At 41.9% G+C, this 15,511-nt stretch overlaps 1 protein-coding gene across 1 annotated transcript in view; it reads right to left on the minus strand.

Annotated features, from left to right (window-relative positions):
- notch3 (notch receptor 3) overlaps positions 1 to 15,511 on the minus strand; it is a 156,841-nt gene that overhangs the window by 52,666 nt on the left and 88,664 nt on the right. The window contains exons 5-8 of the mRNA XM_048521760.2: positions 14,878 to 15,000; positions 11,389 to 11,622; positions 9,608 to 9,763; positions 7,026 to 7,211 (exon numbers count right to left, since the gene is read on the minus strand). Coding sequence (XP_048377717.1) covers positions 7,026 to 7,211; positions 9,608 to 9,763; positions 11,389 to 11,622; positions 14,878 to 15,000 — 699 coding nt within the window. The remainder of the gene's footprint in view (positions 1 to 7,025; positions 7,212 to 9,607; positions 9,764 to 11,388; positions 11,623 to 14,877; positions 15,001 to 15,511) is intronic.

A 15,511-nucleotide genomic window follows, 5' to 3' on the forward strand; every position in this document is an offset into this window, starting at 1 on the left:
CTCTTTCACATCCTCTCCACATCTACCTGTGAAGATCCCTCAGGGTCTTGTATGTTTCAATCCAGCTACTACTCACACTTCTAAATTCCATCAGATATAAGCCTAACATGTCCAAACATTCTTTTAAGATAAATACCTGGAGTGGGAGGTTAAGAAAGTTTTCAAGGAATGGTGTGAGCATAAAGTCTTTGTCTATTTTGAACACAATTTTATTCAGATTATAAATAGGGTTGGAGAGTTCAAAGGCTTCAGAGTAAAACAGTTACTCGAACTGGATCAGCACCAAACCATTCAGGAGATGAGAATTAGCCGTATCACAAGCACTGCTTGAACAGAATAAATCAGGCACTAAGAAGACAGTTATCCTTGTTATTAATCACATGACAGATGAACCTCATATATAATGGGGATGGGGAAAACATAGATTGCTTCAACACTTTGTAATTCCTTTACATTCTCAAAGAATAACTTAACAGTTCCAATAATTAGACAAATCTTGTCCTGGCAATTCTAATTAGCTGGAACGGGTGAACATATGAACAAGGAACAAGAGTAGGCCACTTGATGCATCGAGCCTGCTCTGCCACTCAATAAGATTATGGTTGATCTGATTAGAATCTTAACTCTACATTGTTGCATGTGTCCAATAATCTTTCATTCTTTTGGTAATCAAGATGTGTCCACCTCTGTCTTAACGAATATTTAAAATTTCTGCACCAACTGTCTTTTGGGGAAGGAAATTCCAAAGACTCAACTCTGAGAGAATAAAATATTTCCTCAACTCTGTTTGAAATATGTGCCCCCTTATTTTTAAACAGTGACCAGCGATTCTGTATTTTCCCACAAAAGGATACACCCTTGCCACATCCACCTGGTCAAGATCCCTCTGGATTTTATCTGTTTCAATTAAGTTACATCTGACTTTTTTAAACTCTGAAGCATACAGGCCTAGCCTGTCTAGATTTCCCTCATAAGGCCATCTCCTAATTCCAGGTATTAGTCTAGTAAACATTCTCTGGACTGTTTCAGAGTCATTAACATCCTTCCGTAAGTACAGTGACCAGTACTGGACACTGTACCCCAGATGCAGTCTCATCAATACCCTGTATAACTGAAGTTGAAGTAAGGTCCCAGTCCTTGGATGGCTCCAAAAAACACTACTGTGACACTGAAGTCCAGGCAGCAAAACCTAGACCCCCTTCTGTTGGTCCACTAACACATTAGAGTCATTATTTCCACTATAACAGCCTTTTTGCTTTGTAAGTAGCAATGCTGGGTGTGAGCCATATTCAGGTCAATTCTATTTGTTGTCCAAATTCCAGCGAAACCCCTTTCTACTTGACCACCACTCGGGCTGACCCACAACATCAGAAATTCACAAACAGCACACTTGCATTTTTGTATAATAGGAGAGTAACTCCTTGCAGGAATTTATAAAATCGTGAGTATTATAGATAGAGTTGATGGAGGTTGTCTTTTCCCTAGAATGGGGGATTCCAAGACTAGAAGATGCAATTTTAAGGTGAGAGGAGAGGGGTTTAAAAAAGACAGGGGGGCAAATTTTTTACACAGAGGATGGTTCACATGTGGAATGAATTTCCAGAGGAAGTAGTGGATGCAGGTACAATGACAACATTTAAAACGCATTTGGATACGTATGAATAGAAAACATTTGGAGGAATATGGGCTAGGAGCAAGCAGGTAGGATTAGCTTAGTTTGGGATTTTATTTGGCATGGACTGCTTGGGCTGAAGAGTCTGTTTCCATGCTATATGACTCTATGAACCATCTGAGGTTTATCTTTTACTCAGTCAAGGGGTTGCACTTGGAGTGCCCAGATACTGTCAAGGTTTGTAAGTATGGAGGGTCAATGTTAAAGGTTACAGATTCTACAGAATAGAGGCCAAGAAAGGTAAGGAAGCTAATAACGTTTTATCAGTTTGTGAAAATTAGTAAGTTAGAGTGGCAGATGGTGTGAGGAATTGTATTTTAAAATCCTGAAGATGTGTAAAGGAGTCTATTGAAGAGATAGAAGAAATATTTCCTTTTGTGGTGCGATCTCTCAACAAGGAGTTGTAACATTCAAGAGTCATGCTGTCCATGTTATTGAATTTGCTGCCCCAGGAGACAGAGAAAAAGTAGAGATCAGTGAGACAAGTTACAGGTCACTGGATTTTGGGTATTTTGAAGTTCATGCAAAGTGGCAGATGGGAGCCCATCAAGATAAATAACGAGAGAAACTGATTCTTCTGGGAACAGAAAGGTGAGTACAGTATCAGCAGCCAAAAGGATGAAATAGTGGTGGAAACAAATGTTACAGAGATGAAGTAAGCAGACTGGGTAAGCAGAATGAGCTTAGGAGCTTGAAGTGGGTTTTCAAGTGGAAAGTGGATGGGGAGATGATGGTGTAGTGGTTATGTCATTGGACTAGTAATCCAAAGGCCCAAGCTAAGGTTCTAGGGTGCAGGTTTAGAACCAATGGCAGGTGGCGGGACTGGATAAAACATGAGCCTAATAGTGACCATGTAGATACTGTTAATTAACATATAACCCAGTGATACCTACAGGCTGTGAACTTTTTTTTTAGAAGCTCAGAACATTTAAAGGAAGCAAATACCCTGGACTATTCAGAATAAAGAATAGAAGTATCAAAATTGTCCTTGGGTGTTGGGTGCAGGATTGCATTCCTGTTGTGAGAAGCTACCCAGATACTCATGGAAGGGTGCTTGGCCACATGAATCACACACTGTACAAGCTGTTCACGCACAAGCATCTTAAACGGATCGGTGAAGCTGACTAGTGCTAAACATTGGCCGCTATTTCCTGATTATTATGGAAATGGATGAGTTAATGATTAAATCTACAAAGTTGATCACACAGTTGTTGACTGATACTTACTGTGACCTAAATATATTTGAAGAAATCTGTGCTTCAGCCTCTTAAACAAACCTCGATAGCAAAAATAAATGTTTTCAGAAGTCCTCAGAAACACCTATTTTAGCTCTAGGAATTGAACTGACACAAGCAGAAAGCAAACTGCATCAGAGTAGCAAGCTCTGTGTATGTGTATGTGTCATTTGAAAGCAGTAAGGTTGCATGTGTTTGCCTGCGCATATGACTTATAAGTGTATCTGAGAAAGAGAGTGAAAGTGTGGGTGTGATATAAGGAACTGTGAGAGTGAGTGAAAGTATGAGACTAGGTGTGTGACAGGGTACAAGACAGTTAGTGAGTGGGTGAGACCGTACGCATGTGTATGTTTCGGGTGCATATGTTCCTATGCCTTTAACATGTATGCAGCCTACTTATGCTTATATCTGTCTGTATTCATGTCTCACTCTGCCTCCTTCAGTCTGTCTCCCTCCATTGCTATGAGAGTAGTTCAAATTCTAAGGCTAGTTCTCAAAACTTGAGTAAATGAACTGAGGGGCCTACCCCAGGGGGTGATGGTGGTGGTGTCTTTTTTCATGCCTGGAGAAGCATTCACCAGCTTTGGCCAGCTTTGTTGGCAGACAGGCCAGCACGACTGGCAGTGAATGCCATAGAACAGAGAGGTTCAAAGAGAAAACTATGCAAAGAAGGATGAGGGCCCTTTCTCTTTATTCTTCCGCAGGAGTGCAACTGGAGTGTAAGTGCCTTTGTTGCTCCCCATATCCCTGTCTGGCGTGACAGTAATGTAGTATGTGAGTGGCAGGCTGTGTTGAAAGCACTGGCACCATACAGTACACTCGTCTCTTCACAATGGACTATTTACACAGTAACGTAAAACCGATTCCAAAAGATGGGATTAATTGGAGGTTCATTAAAATAGAATACACTGAATAATTAACCTTTCCTGAGCCCTGCTCACGGGATATAGACCTTTTTATCTTTTCTGCCAATGATCAAACTTCCATACTTGGTGTGAAATAGGTGGGAGAGGGGTTTCAATTATCGTTTCTTAATTTTGTCTTCAACTACAGAAAGGTTCCAGCTGCAAACTACAGTGTAAGTGCTTTACGCTACTGGATTTGGTAAAAAACAAATCCCTAAGTGAGTTTTCATTCCCGTCTATTATTTCCTGATGCCGCACGGAGAATGTACTACTTGAGGCTCAATTACATCCCTTCAGTCTGTAAAACATCCAGTTTTCAGCGCACTTGATGAACATGTGACTGGATGGAGTAGTAGCTCTGTCATAAAGAGGCCAGCTCATTAGAAGATAGCTGAGCATCAGGCAGATGGAGAACCATGAATTTCATTATTATCTGAAGTCATCTTTTCCTCACAATTTATGATAAAGTGCTCTATGCTACCCAGTGTTATGTGGCCTCTATATTTTCAGGCAGTTGTGGCTCCATGCTGCTGCCAATAAACTCACAACATTAACACTGAGAGTCATGCTGTCAGGATCAACTCACCTGATCTAAAACACATCAGAAAGCGAATCATATCCCTCAGGTAAAACAGCTGGTTAGGGATACATTGATGGACTACTGGATTTGCTTGTTTGCAAACAACACAAATGTTCTGTTTGACCGTTATAAATTCCAGTGTCTTCTCTTGCAATGGAGATTCCCCACGTAAACCGGCCACGGTGTAATTATATACTCATGCCTACAGGGGCACTGCAACACCTCAGTTTTGTACTGCCAAGATGCCAGACCTGCAGTGCCGTAAAGTTCCCATGTTGCAACCAACCCTGCTTTGTGCCACCACAGCCTTTTGCGAGTTTGACAATGTAACTGAATTAAAAGTAGTAGGAGGGCATTTTAAGCGTACTCTGAACACTCAAGACCCACGAGCTCCAGAGGTGTGTTATAACATCTCTGAACAGTTTGATTAGAAAGTATCATTAGCTGAGGGCAGGATCAAATGCTGACTGCCATACCAACCTCCAGATAAACAACTCGTTGACATTCACAGTCTTTAGCTTGCACTTTCACAAGTAACAAAAGTGACACGCAGAAGGAAACACAAGGACTCTCATTTGTAGCCGTTATCCAAACTCTCCCCTCCACCATATCCTGAATTCATCTAGCACCAGAACTGCACAGCATCCTGTTACATTGTTGCATCAGGATAGCTGCATCTATAAAAGGATCAGAGGATGTACTTTTGCAGGAGGTTCCTTGTTTGTACAGTGCAAGGGCATACCTGCTGATGCACACTTCCCTCCCCTAACCATTTTGTGCTGAAGTACAATGCCTCTCCTCCAAACCATATCATTACAAGTCGAGCAATTTATTTTTTATTATTAAAAACTTTCCCCAGGGAAAAATTTAAACTCCACCAAACTCTCAAGGTTTGAAATTAATGATGGAGGGAATATTCAGGCTCCCAATATGTGGTGTGTAAGCTAACAAAGAGGATTTCCTCAGTGAAAGGGTGCAGACCCAGTGCTCCTGTACTCTGCAGTGTATTAAAATTCCAAGCACGCACCCAGTGTCTCGTTCTCACCTCACCATCAACTCCCAGCAGCTTTGAGGTCTGAAACTAATCTCGAAGTGCTTTCTTTACCACAGCACATCCTTAAAGTGACACTACACACTAGCTCCCTGCACCAGCACAACAGCTTCAAACTGTTAGCATTTGTGTGGTTTCCTTTTTATTTTCACCCTAGCTGTCTATGTGGTCCTTTCTCAAATGTAAATCTCCATTGAAATTCACAGTCTGAATATAATGACTCCTTCTGAGTGTCAGGCAGCAAAGAAAGTTTCCACACTGTATATTTTTTCTCTTTCCACTCTCAGTATCCCACCACCCCTTATACTTCCAACCACATTCCCCCCTCCCAAGAACAGCAATCATCCAAGAGCCATTTGATCCATTATGATAGCTCCCTAAAGGAGTTATTGAAACTCAAAGTCACCTGATTCTGGGGTTGTAGTTCTCAATCTGATCCTTACCTTTGCGAATTTTTCAACAAGGCAAAACTGAGTCAGGAACACTAGCCCCTAAACCTTATCTCATGCACAAGCTAACATATCCATTGGAGTGTAGAAGAATGGAACATGCTAATACTAAGGATTTAATTGTGACTGGCTGTGTTCTGTGAGGTTGCTTCCCATTGTCTGAAAGTCTGGATTTAGAGGTTTTAAAATAAGGGGGCTCCAATTTAAGATTGAGATCGAGAGACAGGAAGTGGAACAGGCCATTCAGGCCTCTGCTATTCTAGATCATGACTGATCATCTACCTCAATGCTATAGTTGTGGGCTATCCTCACATCCTTTGATGTTATTTGAGATGAGGAAGAGAATTTCTTTCTCTCAGAGGGTCGGTGGTCCATGGAATCCTCTCCCTAGAGAAAGTGGAGGCTCAAACATTGAATATATCCAAGGCTGAAATTAGACAGAGTTTTGCCAGACAAGGGAATCAAGAGGCGGGGTGAATAGGCAGGAAACAGGAGTTAAGGCCACAACGAAGTCAGTCAAAACTTAATGAATTGCAATGCAAGCTCGAGGGGCTAAATGGCCTACTCCTGCTCTTGCTCTCGGATGCTATCAATGTCAAGAAATAGCAGTGACACAACATCTGTCTAAACTGAGATTAACCAACTCATCACAGGACGAGGAGTCAAACCTGATCGCCTCTGAAGGCTGAAATTGACCAGCGAACTCTCAGGAGTGCATTTTCCAGAAACAGCAGCGATAAAATTGAACATGGGATGGTGACACAAATGGGTGGTACCTGATTAACTGTTAGCATCCACAGAACAAACTATCAAACGCATTCCATAGGAGATATTTTCTCATCAGCTTGCTCAGAGATATTATGACACACTGCTGGGAGTAGGTAGGACATTAATGGACAATACCACTGCACCACACCACCACCCCCTTCATCCCCGTAACACATCCTTTCTAAAAGGCTCAAACGCAGTTCCACCTGTTTTACATTCCAAGTTCATAACCCATTTCTCAATGATTCTACTTTGTTTATTATTCTTCTGTGCTTTGTTCTGATTGAACTGAATGGAAATAGACTTGATTAGCATCTTTTAAAAAGAACATCTTTACTGCTCAGTTAGTAGCAATGCTTCCTTACCAGGCATACAGATGCACGTGAACTCTCCAATTCGGTCCAGGCAGGTAGCGTCATTCTGACAGGGCATGGACAAGCACTCATTGATGTCAGTCTCACAGCGGGGGCCTGTGTATCCATTTCCACACTGGCACTGAAATGAGCCCTCAGTATTCACACATTTTCCAAAGTGCTCACAAGGATTGGCACCTTCGAACAATAGAGAAACAAACAGATGGAATACACAGTCCTCATAATCCTTCTGCACTGTACAACACTGAACAAGCGAGACTTCCAGGCAAATACTGTTTAAATGCATGCATCAGGTGAGATAATTACAAGCTGACACCTGAAGACATAGTCAAAAAAGTAAGCTTTAAAGTATGGAAGAGATATCAAGGCAAAGATCTTCAAGCAACAGGAAATAACAACAATAATTGCATTTAAACAGCACTTTTCAGGACCACTGTACATCTCAAACATCTTTTCAACCAACGGGGTATCCTTTGAAGAAAATGTCAGATTTGAGAGAAGATTGAGTAAGCGTGGATTGTATTTTTTGGAACAGAAGAGACTGAGGTGGATTAAATGGCAACGGGTCTAGTTGAAATGGATAGGAGAACCCCATACATCTTGGTTGCAGGTTTCATAACCTGAGGCATGGATTTTGGGATGAGATTGGAGGCTTAGAAAGGATTCAAAGAGAAACTTGAGGCCGGTGTGAATCTAAAACTCACTGTCTTAAAGCATGGTAGAAGCCAAAACTCTCATAACATTTACGAATATTCAGATACAGAAGTGCTGCAAACTCCAGTGCGAGGGACCTAGCCCAAAAATGGGATTTGGCTGCGTAAGAATCTGTCAGCTAGTTTCAACACAAAGGGCCAACCAGCCTCTTTGAAAATTAAGTTCCTCGAATTCTATGAATTATAGTCACTGTTGTAATATAGGAAGAAAGGATTCAGCCAGTTTGTGTCCCTGTGATAATGGCAACATGATCTGTTTTGGGAATTTTACTTGAATGATAAATATGGCCATGACGTGGATGGGGGATACCTCATCGGTGAAGAAATGACATGGGATCTTTTACACCCACTTGAGAGAGCAGGCAGGACCTCGATTTAACATCTCATCCAAAAGGTGTATTAAAATTCTGAGAACATCACCAGCTCCTCTCACCAGTGCATCCCATCAGTTTTGAGTTCTGAAACTAATCTAGGGGTTGCTCTTTTTCTAAGCCCTATCTTTAAACTGACACTGCCCAACCAGTTACACACAAAACACAACAGCTTCAAACTGTTACTGTTTGTGTGATTCTCCTTTCATTTTCAGTCGAGCTGTCTATGTGGCCTTTCTCAAATGCAAATCTTCATTGAAGCTCACAGTCTGAAGACAATAACTCCCTTGAAGAGTCAGGCAGCCAGAAGCAAAAAGAAATTCTACACTGTGTTTCTTCCCCCGCCTTCCTTCTTTCACCCTTTCTTCATTTCTTCATTTCTTTCCTTTCCTGAGAATTCAGGTGGCACCCCTGACAGTGCTGCACTCCCTCAGTACTACACTGGAGCACAGCCTTGATTATTGTCTTCAAATCCTGGCCTAGAGTGGGCCCTGAAGAGTTTTGTAAAGCACAGAAATGTACAGGATCAGACAAAAGCCATGACTAGGCATTTTAACCCCCTCAACCTTCTTCCGCTGTGTTCAATTTTTACAGCTAATCAGTTTCTAAACTGTCCTTAGTCGATTGACCATTAGCGCATCTTTCCAATAAAAACACTTATCAATATTGAAATTTTCAATTTGGTGGGAGAGGTCCAAACTCACATAGAACTGCTGCAGTGCAGAAGTTGGCCTTGGGGCCCATTGCATCTACACTGGCAAGGAAGAAAAATAATCACACAATTCCTACAGTGCAGAGAGAAACCATTCAACCCATTGAGTCTCCACCAGACAATTGGCCCTGGAAAGCAACTTGCCTTTTCTTGCCACCTCTGCAGTTAAGAGCCAGGTATTTAAGAAGGTCCAATGGGAACCAATGGGCCCATAAAAGTTTGTGAGTAGTAAGGTGGAGTGAACCCTGGGCAGGACATGGAAATCTACTTGTGAAGGATTTTGCACAAGTGAATGTTAGAGAGAAAATTAGCTATTTTAAAATAACCAGCTCTCCTGAGTTAAATATATTCAGGAATGAAATGGGAGGGTACTTTTGTAAACAATACATCTTCTGGATTCCCCTTCAATTTTAAACCACCATAAATTAATGGGCAAATCTTTAAGTGGGTGCATCGGTAGTTCCATTCCCTCAGGGAACAACCACATGTTATATTCAAGAAAGCCATGAAGGGTAAAACTGGAGCCAACCTTCAGTCGGTCTAACATTTATTTGCAGAATAAAACCTGACAAGCATGTACCTGATAACTTAACCAAACTGTAATTTGTTTTTGTGTCAGCTTAAATGAAACCTCAGTTAGTGCTCTCCAATGTGCCATAATTAAACACAATTGATAAAAGGATTAACAAACATGAGTGATTTGGTGCCAGCAAAAATCCCATTTGGTTTTGGGCGGTAACACTTCCAGATATATATAAAAAATTAACAAGAGCATACCTATTGAGCACTCATCAACATCCTGATTACAGGCTGGTCCTGTGAATCCTGAGGGACATGTGCAGATGGCTTGGCCAGTCACTGGGTTGGTATCACAGATAGCCCCCTCATGACATGGGTTGCTGACACAGGCATCATCGAGGTGACATAGCAAGCCTGCAAGTCAATAATAGAAGGTTTGAGAATGCCTGGGAAGAGCCAGTTGCTTTGTGGGTGTTATTAATTCCTCTGTATAATCACAACAGTGCTACAAGTTCAGCCAGTGTTACCACTGGACAAATCGGAATGAAATCTGGCATAGATCGTATTCTGTTCCTCTTATTTAATATGGTGATCTTTTACTGAGCCATAAACACAAAAGGCTGCAGATCTGGGTTTAACAAGAAATAAAATAAAAGAAGCTTCCAAAATATAATGTTGCTCGAAAGGTTTCAAAACACACTGCAAAATAAATCCCCATCTATTTTTTCCAACCTCATCACTTCAAAGTTACTCAGAAAGAAATTCCCCTCCCTGCCTAATCTGTAGGTTTGATTTAACTGCTTTTCTCCTCAGTTCCTGTCCCATGAAATTTGAAGTATTTTCCTTGAATCCTCACACCACTGAGATCTTAGACTTTCTTAGCTTAGAACAACCAAAATGTAGAAGTGCCGGTGTAGGATTGGGGTGGACAAGGTCAGAAATCACACGGACACCAGGTTATAGTCCAATAGGTTTATTTGAAATTACAAGCTTTCGGAGCATAACCCCTTCAGGTGAAGTCACTCTGAAAGCATGTGATTTCAAATAAACCTGTTGGACTATAACCTGGTGTCATGTGACTTCTGACATAGAATAACAAATTCAGATTTATAATCAAACACTTCAGTCTAAAAGTTCTCACAAACTGAGACCCTTAGACTGAGGATAATTTAATCCCTTGATTGCTCTGAGCTAACGCATTTTTCTAGGAGAAATTATTATTATACCTAACTTCAATCAGGTCTCCTTCAAAATGAATTCAGAAGCTTTTAACTGAATTAATGAAAAACTTGGATCATTTTAGCTTCTGTTAATCTAATGGCTGAATGCTTTTTTTCTTTCTTATCATAAAACCTCACAATATAGCCTAATTTCCCTGATCACTCCAGGAGGCTCTCAGTCATCTGCTCTCTGACATATACTGGTTTAAAATCACGGTTCTGAAAAGACTGATCTGGTTAATTCTTAAATCTGTTCACAAAAAAAAAACACCCATACGCTACTCGTTTGAAATCCAAACACTTAATAAAATTATATTAATATCTATCAATCACACATCTTTCAACCTAGTGGTGAGGAATGAGACATCAGAAGAATGCTTGAGTCAGAGAGGGTACTCTGCCTAATCATTTTGACTATTATTGCAGGCATTCAACAAGTTGTGTTACTAATCTGTGTATTTCCCACCTCTCCTGAATGTTTAGACTCAGTCTGGAGTATATTTTATGGGCATTGAATGTCATTAAGGACATTAGAACAGGGTGTTTAATTTCTCTTTAGCTCCTCTGACAAGGACTGGATGCATGGAAACACTAGAGCTTCTCATAATCCTGCCAAGTTGCATAAAATCTCAACTGGGAAGCTTATCACCATTCCTTCATTGCTGCGGTGTACAAGTTCTGAGAACTAAATTTCAACAACATCTTTGCAATAGCCACTGGGATGAGCAATATATGCCGGTTACAACCACATCCTGAGAACGATCAAACAAAAGAGATAGGTGTTGACACTTGTGGCCAAATGCCAGTCTCGATAATTACCTGTCTTTCCAATGCGGCATTCACAGAAGAAGGATGCCACCCGATCATGGCATGTGGCTCCGTTGAAGCACACTGCAGTGGCACAGTCATCGATGTTCTCGCTGCAGTCATCTCCCGTCCAGCCATTGACACATACACAGGTGTGGCCGCCAGGTATGTTGGAGCAGGTTCCTCCATTATGACAAGCATTGGGTTGCAGGTGGCACTCATCTACATCCTCTGTGCAAAACTGACCTGGAAAGAGCACAATTTGCAACAGGTCAGCTGAGGCAACAGGCATTCCAGGCAAAAAATAAATTGGGAATTGTAGTAAGCTAACTTTTTTTTTACAGTGAAGGTCTGTCTCAATCCAGTTTGATAATGGACATTAACCAACAGACCCATAGCTAAGTTGTCACATAGAATAATAGTGTTTAGAGCACACAGCCTAAACTATCCATGTTGGCGTTTAAACTCCACAAAAGCCTCTTGCAATGCACAAAATCTGCCTGTCACCGAATCTTTCTATGAATATATGTTTCTCTAGCTTCTCCTTTAATAGACCCCTGTTATGTCTCAATAAGTCCTGAGGTGCGGGAGTTCCACATACTACACTCTGGGTAAAGAAGTTTTTCCTCCATTATCCGTTGAGTTTATTAGTGACTATCTTATACTGATCATTCCATGATTTTGGTCCTCATGCAAGTGGAAACGTCTTCCCTGCGCTGACCCTGTTGAATCCTCTAAGTACAGTGAAGGCTTTTTATCAACTCATCCCTCCTCCTTTCCTTATTTACTTCATCCCGATTGAGGAACGACAGTGCTTACGATTTGGCATTCTCAGTTAGACTCAGCTGTCCGTTTAAAAACAAAAAACAGTGCAAAACACGCAGTCAGCCCAGCAACACTTCAGAGAGAGAAACAGGTCAGGTCAATGACCTTTGGCAGTACCAGTAAGGAAAGGCTGTTGAAACATCATTAAGCTAAAACATTTTTATTTCAGATTTCCTGCTTCCACAGCACTTTGTTTTTGCTCTTTGTAAGGACGTCTGGTGTGGGAATTGAATTGTCCCATTAGTCTAGTAATGTTGGTTAAGGGACAGAATGGTAAATCTTCACCTCAAATCAAACTGTACGAAGACTGATGGTGACTATTTATTGGGCAGTGTAGCATCTTCCCTATTATTTGTACCATTAAAGAACATTTATTTCACTGTACTATGATTAGTTTAGAATGCTACTTTGCTTGAAGATTCCCTTAGTGATGGAGGAGAATGAGACTTTGGCTATATGGTATAATTGTGAGAGCGTGAATATGTCAGTCTTGGCACTTGTCGGTGGGACGAGTTCCCAGTTCATATGCACGCTGAGGCAGTGCTGTCAAAATGTGCCGTACTCCCTATGGTCCGGTCAACATGCATCTCTCCAACAACGGCACAGCCGATTATCTGATCACTTACTTCATTGTTCTTGCTTTTCAAAGATTGGAAATTCATTTGTTACGTTGTTACAGTGACTGCACGTCAAACACAATTCAGTACTGATCAAAACCACTCCTTCACTCGTAGAATTTGCCTGTCTCGCTGAGAATTCCCAGCACACTCTAGTCATGCTCTGAAGGAAATGCTTGCCTGCAAAGAACTTTGGTTAATCCTAAGGTTCTGATAGATGCTATAGAAATGAAAAGGTTCTCCTTTCTTTGATACTGGATTTAACTTGATTTTCCCAGCTGCAGGAGTTTGAGTGTGATCAGGTATCGAATTGGTTGGTTGACTTTAGAAGCAAACCTCAAATAAAAGTGGAGCTAAGTCCTGAGGCTCCAGCTGCTGCTGCTAAGACTACAGGTTTCTGGCCAACCAGCAAAAGTGGCCTCAGGTCAGATCAGGAGCGTCAGCCCTGGACCCATACCCACTCCTCAGGCTACAACACACATGCACATACCCCAACCCTCACCTTCTAGCCTGTCAAACTGGACCTACTGATTACCGATGCTTTGTGTAATCTTGAACTTGAAACAATGGACAGGGTTGCTAGCTCTCTGAGGCTATGCTAAGCCAGCTAGCAAGGGCAATGAGAAGTTATTAAAGACCTCTCCACAGTCACCTTCTCCCCAGGGCTAAGGGCTCCTTCCAGAGTCACAATGCAGTTTCTGCTCGCCAAGAAGTGCATTAGAATGGTGAGCCTGTACCGAAAACAATTGAGGCTGAAACATTGAATCTTTTCAAGGAGTAACTAGACATAGTTCTTGAGTTAAAGGGATCAAAGGATATGGGTAGAAAGCAGGAAAAGGGGACTATGTTATATGATCAGCTAGGATCATACTGAATGATACAGCCGGCTCAAAGGGCTGACTGGCCTACTCCTGGCCTCTTTTTGATGTTTTCATTTTCACCACACGTAAAGGAAAGAATGGGAACGTGTTCCAGGTCAGCTCCAAGGTTGTCTCAGCCTCTGTCATTGAGCTACTGAGTGTAGACAATGCATAACCTCTGACACCCAGCTTCAAGCCGTCTTCAACACCTTCCCCAAGGCGTACTGGAGCATGGGCCTCACACTGAACATTCACAAAACAGATGTGCTCTGCTAGCTTGCACCCACCGATTACCAGTATCCATGGTGAAGCCTTGGACTATGTGGGCCACTCTGAAAACCCTGGGAGCACACTGTTGACAAGGGCTTACATTAACAACAAGTACCCCAGTGCAGCTTTCAGCGATCTCAGAGTGTGCTTGAGACTTGGACCTCAAACTGAGCACCAAGCTTGTGGTAGCAGTGATACCTGCCCTCCAATATGGTTCAGAGTGGACTATATACAGCAGGCACCTCAAAATCCTGGACAGGCACTGCCAATGCTGCCTTTGCAATCCTGCAGATCCCTTGCCAGGATAGGCATGCCAGCCAGCATTCTCTCCCAGCCCAATGTCTCAAGCATTAGAATGCTGCCCACATTCAAATCAGCTTCACTGGGCAGGCCACTCAGGCACATGCCTGGCACAAGACCCCCAAAGCAAATGTTCTACTCAAAGTTTCGACGTAGCAAGAGAATCCCAGGAGGACAGAGGAAATACTTCAGAGATACCTTCAAATGCAACATTAACACCTGGGAAACCCTGGCCCAAGATCACCAAAAGATAAAAGGGGTGGACCTGGGAAGGATCTGTACACTTCGAGTCTCATTGCTGATGGAAAACTACACTGAAGCGCAAAAATGAGTGAATGGTGTCCCTTGGATCCCATTCTCCCATTCTCCCAATCGGTAAATGCCTCACACCCCGTCCTGCAACACGGCCATAACAGAGCCTGCAGGTCTTGCAGTGGACTCATTTCTCATCTGGAAATAAGTTGCCCGTCAGCACAAGACAGCACCTATGAAAAAGTACTAATAATTTGATTTTCATTTAAAAAATAGGCTTTAGGATGACAGGTCTTGCCTTTGCCACCTGAACCAGGTATAGCGAATTCATGAGACAGAAGTTATGGTGTTTCTGTTCATTGCACTTGCTGACATACCTGTCCATTCTGGCGTACACTGGCAGTTGTAGGTGTTTACACCATCAACGCAGGTTCCTCCATTCATGCACTTGTGATCAGGGCAGTCATCTATGTTAATTTCACAGTTCTGTCCCTTAAAACCTGAAGAGGAGAAAAACAAATCAAGAAATAAATTGCCTCAAACCCAATCGTAATTGTGACATTATGTAAATGTTCACTTATTCAATTTAAACACCCTAAAATCCAAAGGATACAAATGCTAGATGATGGATGACTGGATAGAGATGTAACATATGGCTCCAGCTCTTATTTTAAAGGGTGTAATATACAGAATACAGGCCATTCGGCATAACTAACCCATTTACATACTTCTGGAGCTTTCACCAATCCTCACCTAAGCCCAACAGTTTCCTTCTGTTCAACTGCCTCACTGGTTTACTTAATTTCCCCTTAAATGCATCATATTATTTCCTTCAATCATCCCCTGCGCTAATAAGTTCCAAGTTCTCAACACGATCTGGGCAAAGGCATTCCTTTTAGACGGTCCTACAATGCCAATGTGTAAGGAAAAGTTTTAACTTCAGTCACAAAATCAAGGAGAATGTCAATTTTACAACCCAGCTAGGTCTTATTCTGCATTGACTAGGCGGTA

The sequence above is a fragment of the Stegostoma tigrinum genome, chromosome 35 (assembly GCF_030684315.1).
Source record: "Stegostoma tigrinum isolate sSteTig4 chromosome 35, sSteTig4.hap1, whole genome shotgun sequence".
NCBI classification, from domain to species: Eukaryota; Metazoa; Chordata; class Chondrichthyes; order Orectolobiformes; family Stegostomatidae; genus Stegostoma; species Stegostoma tigrinum.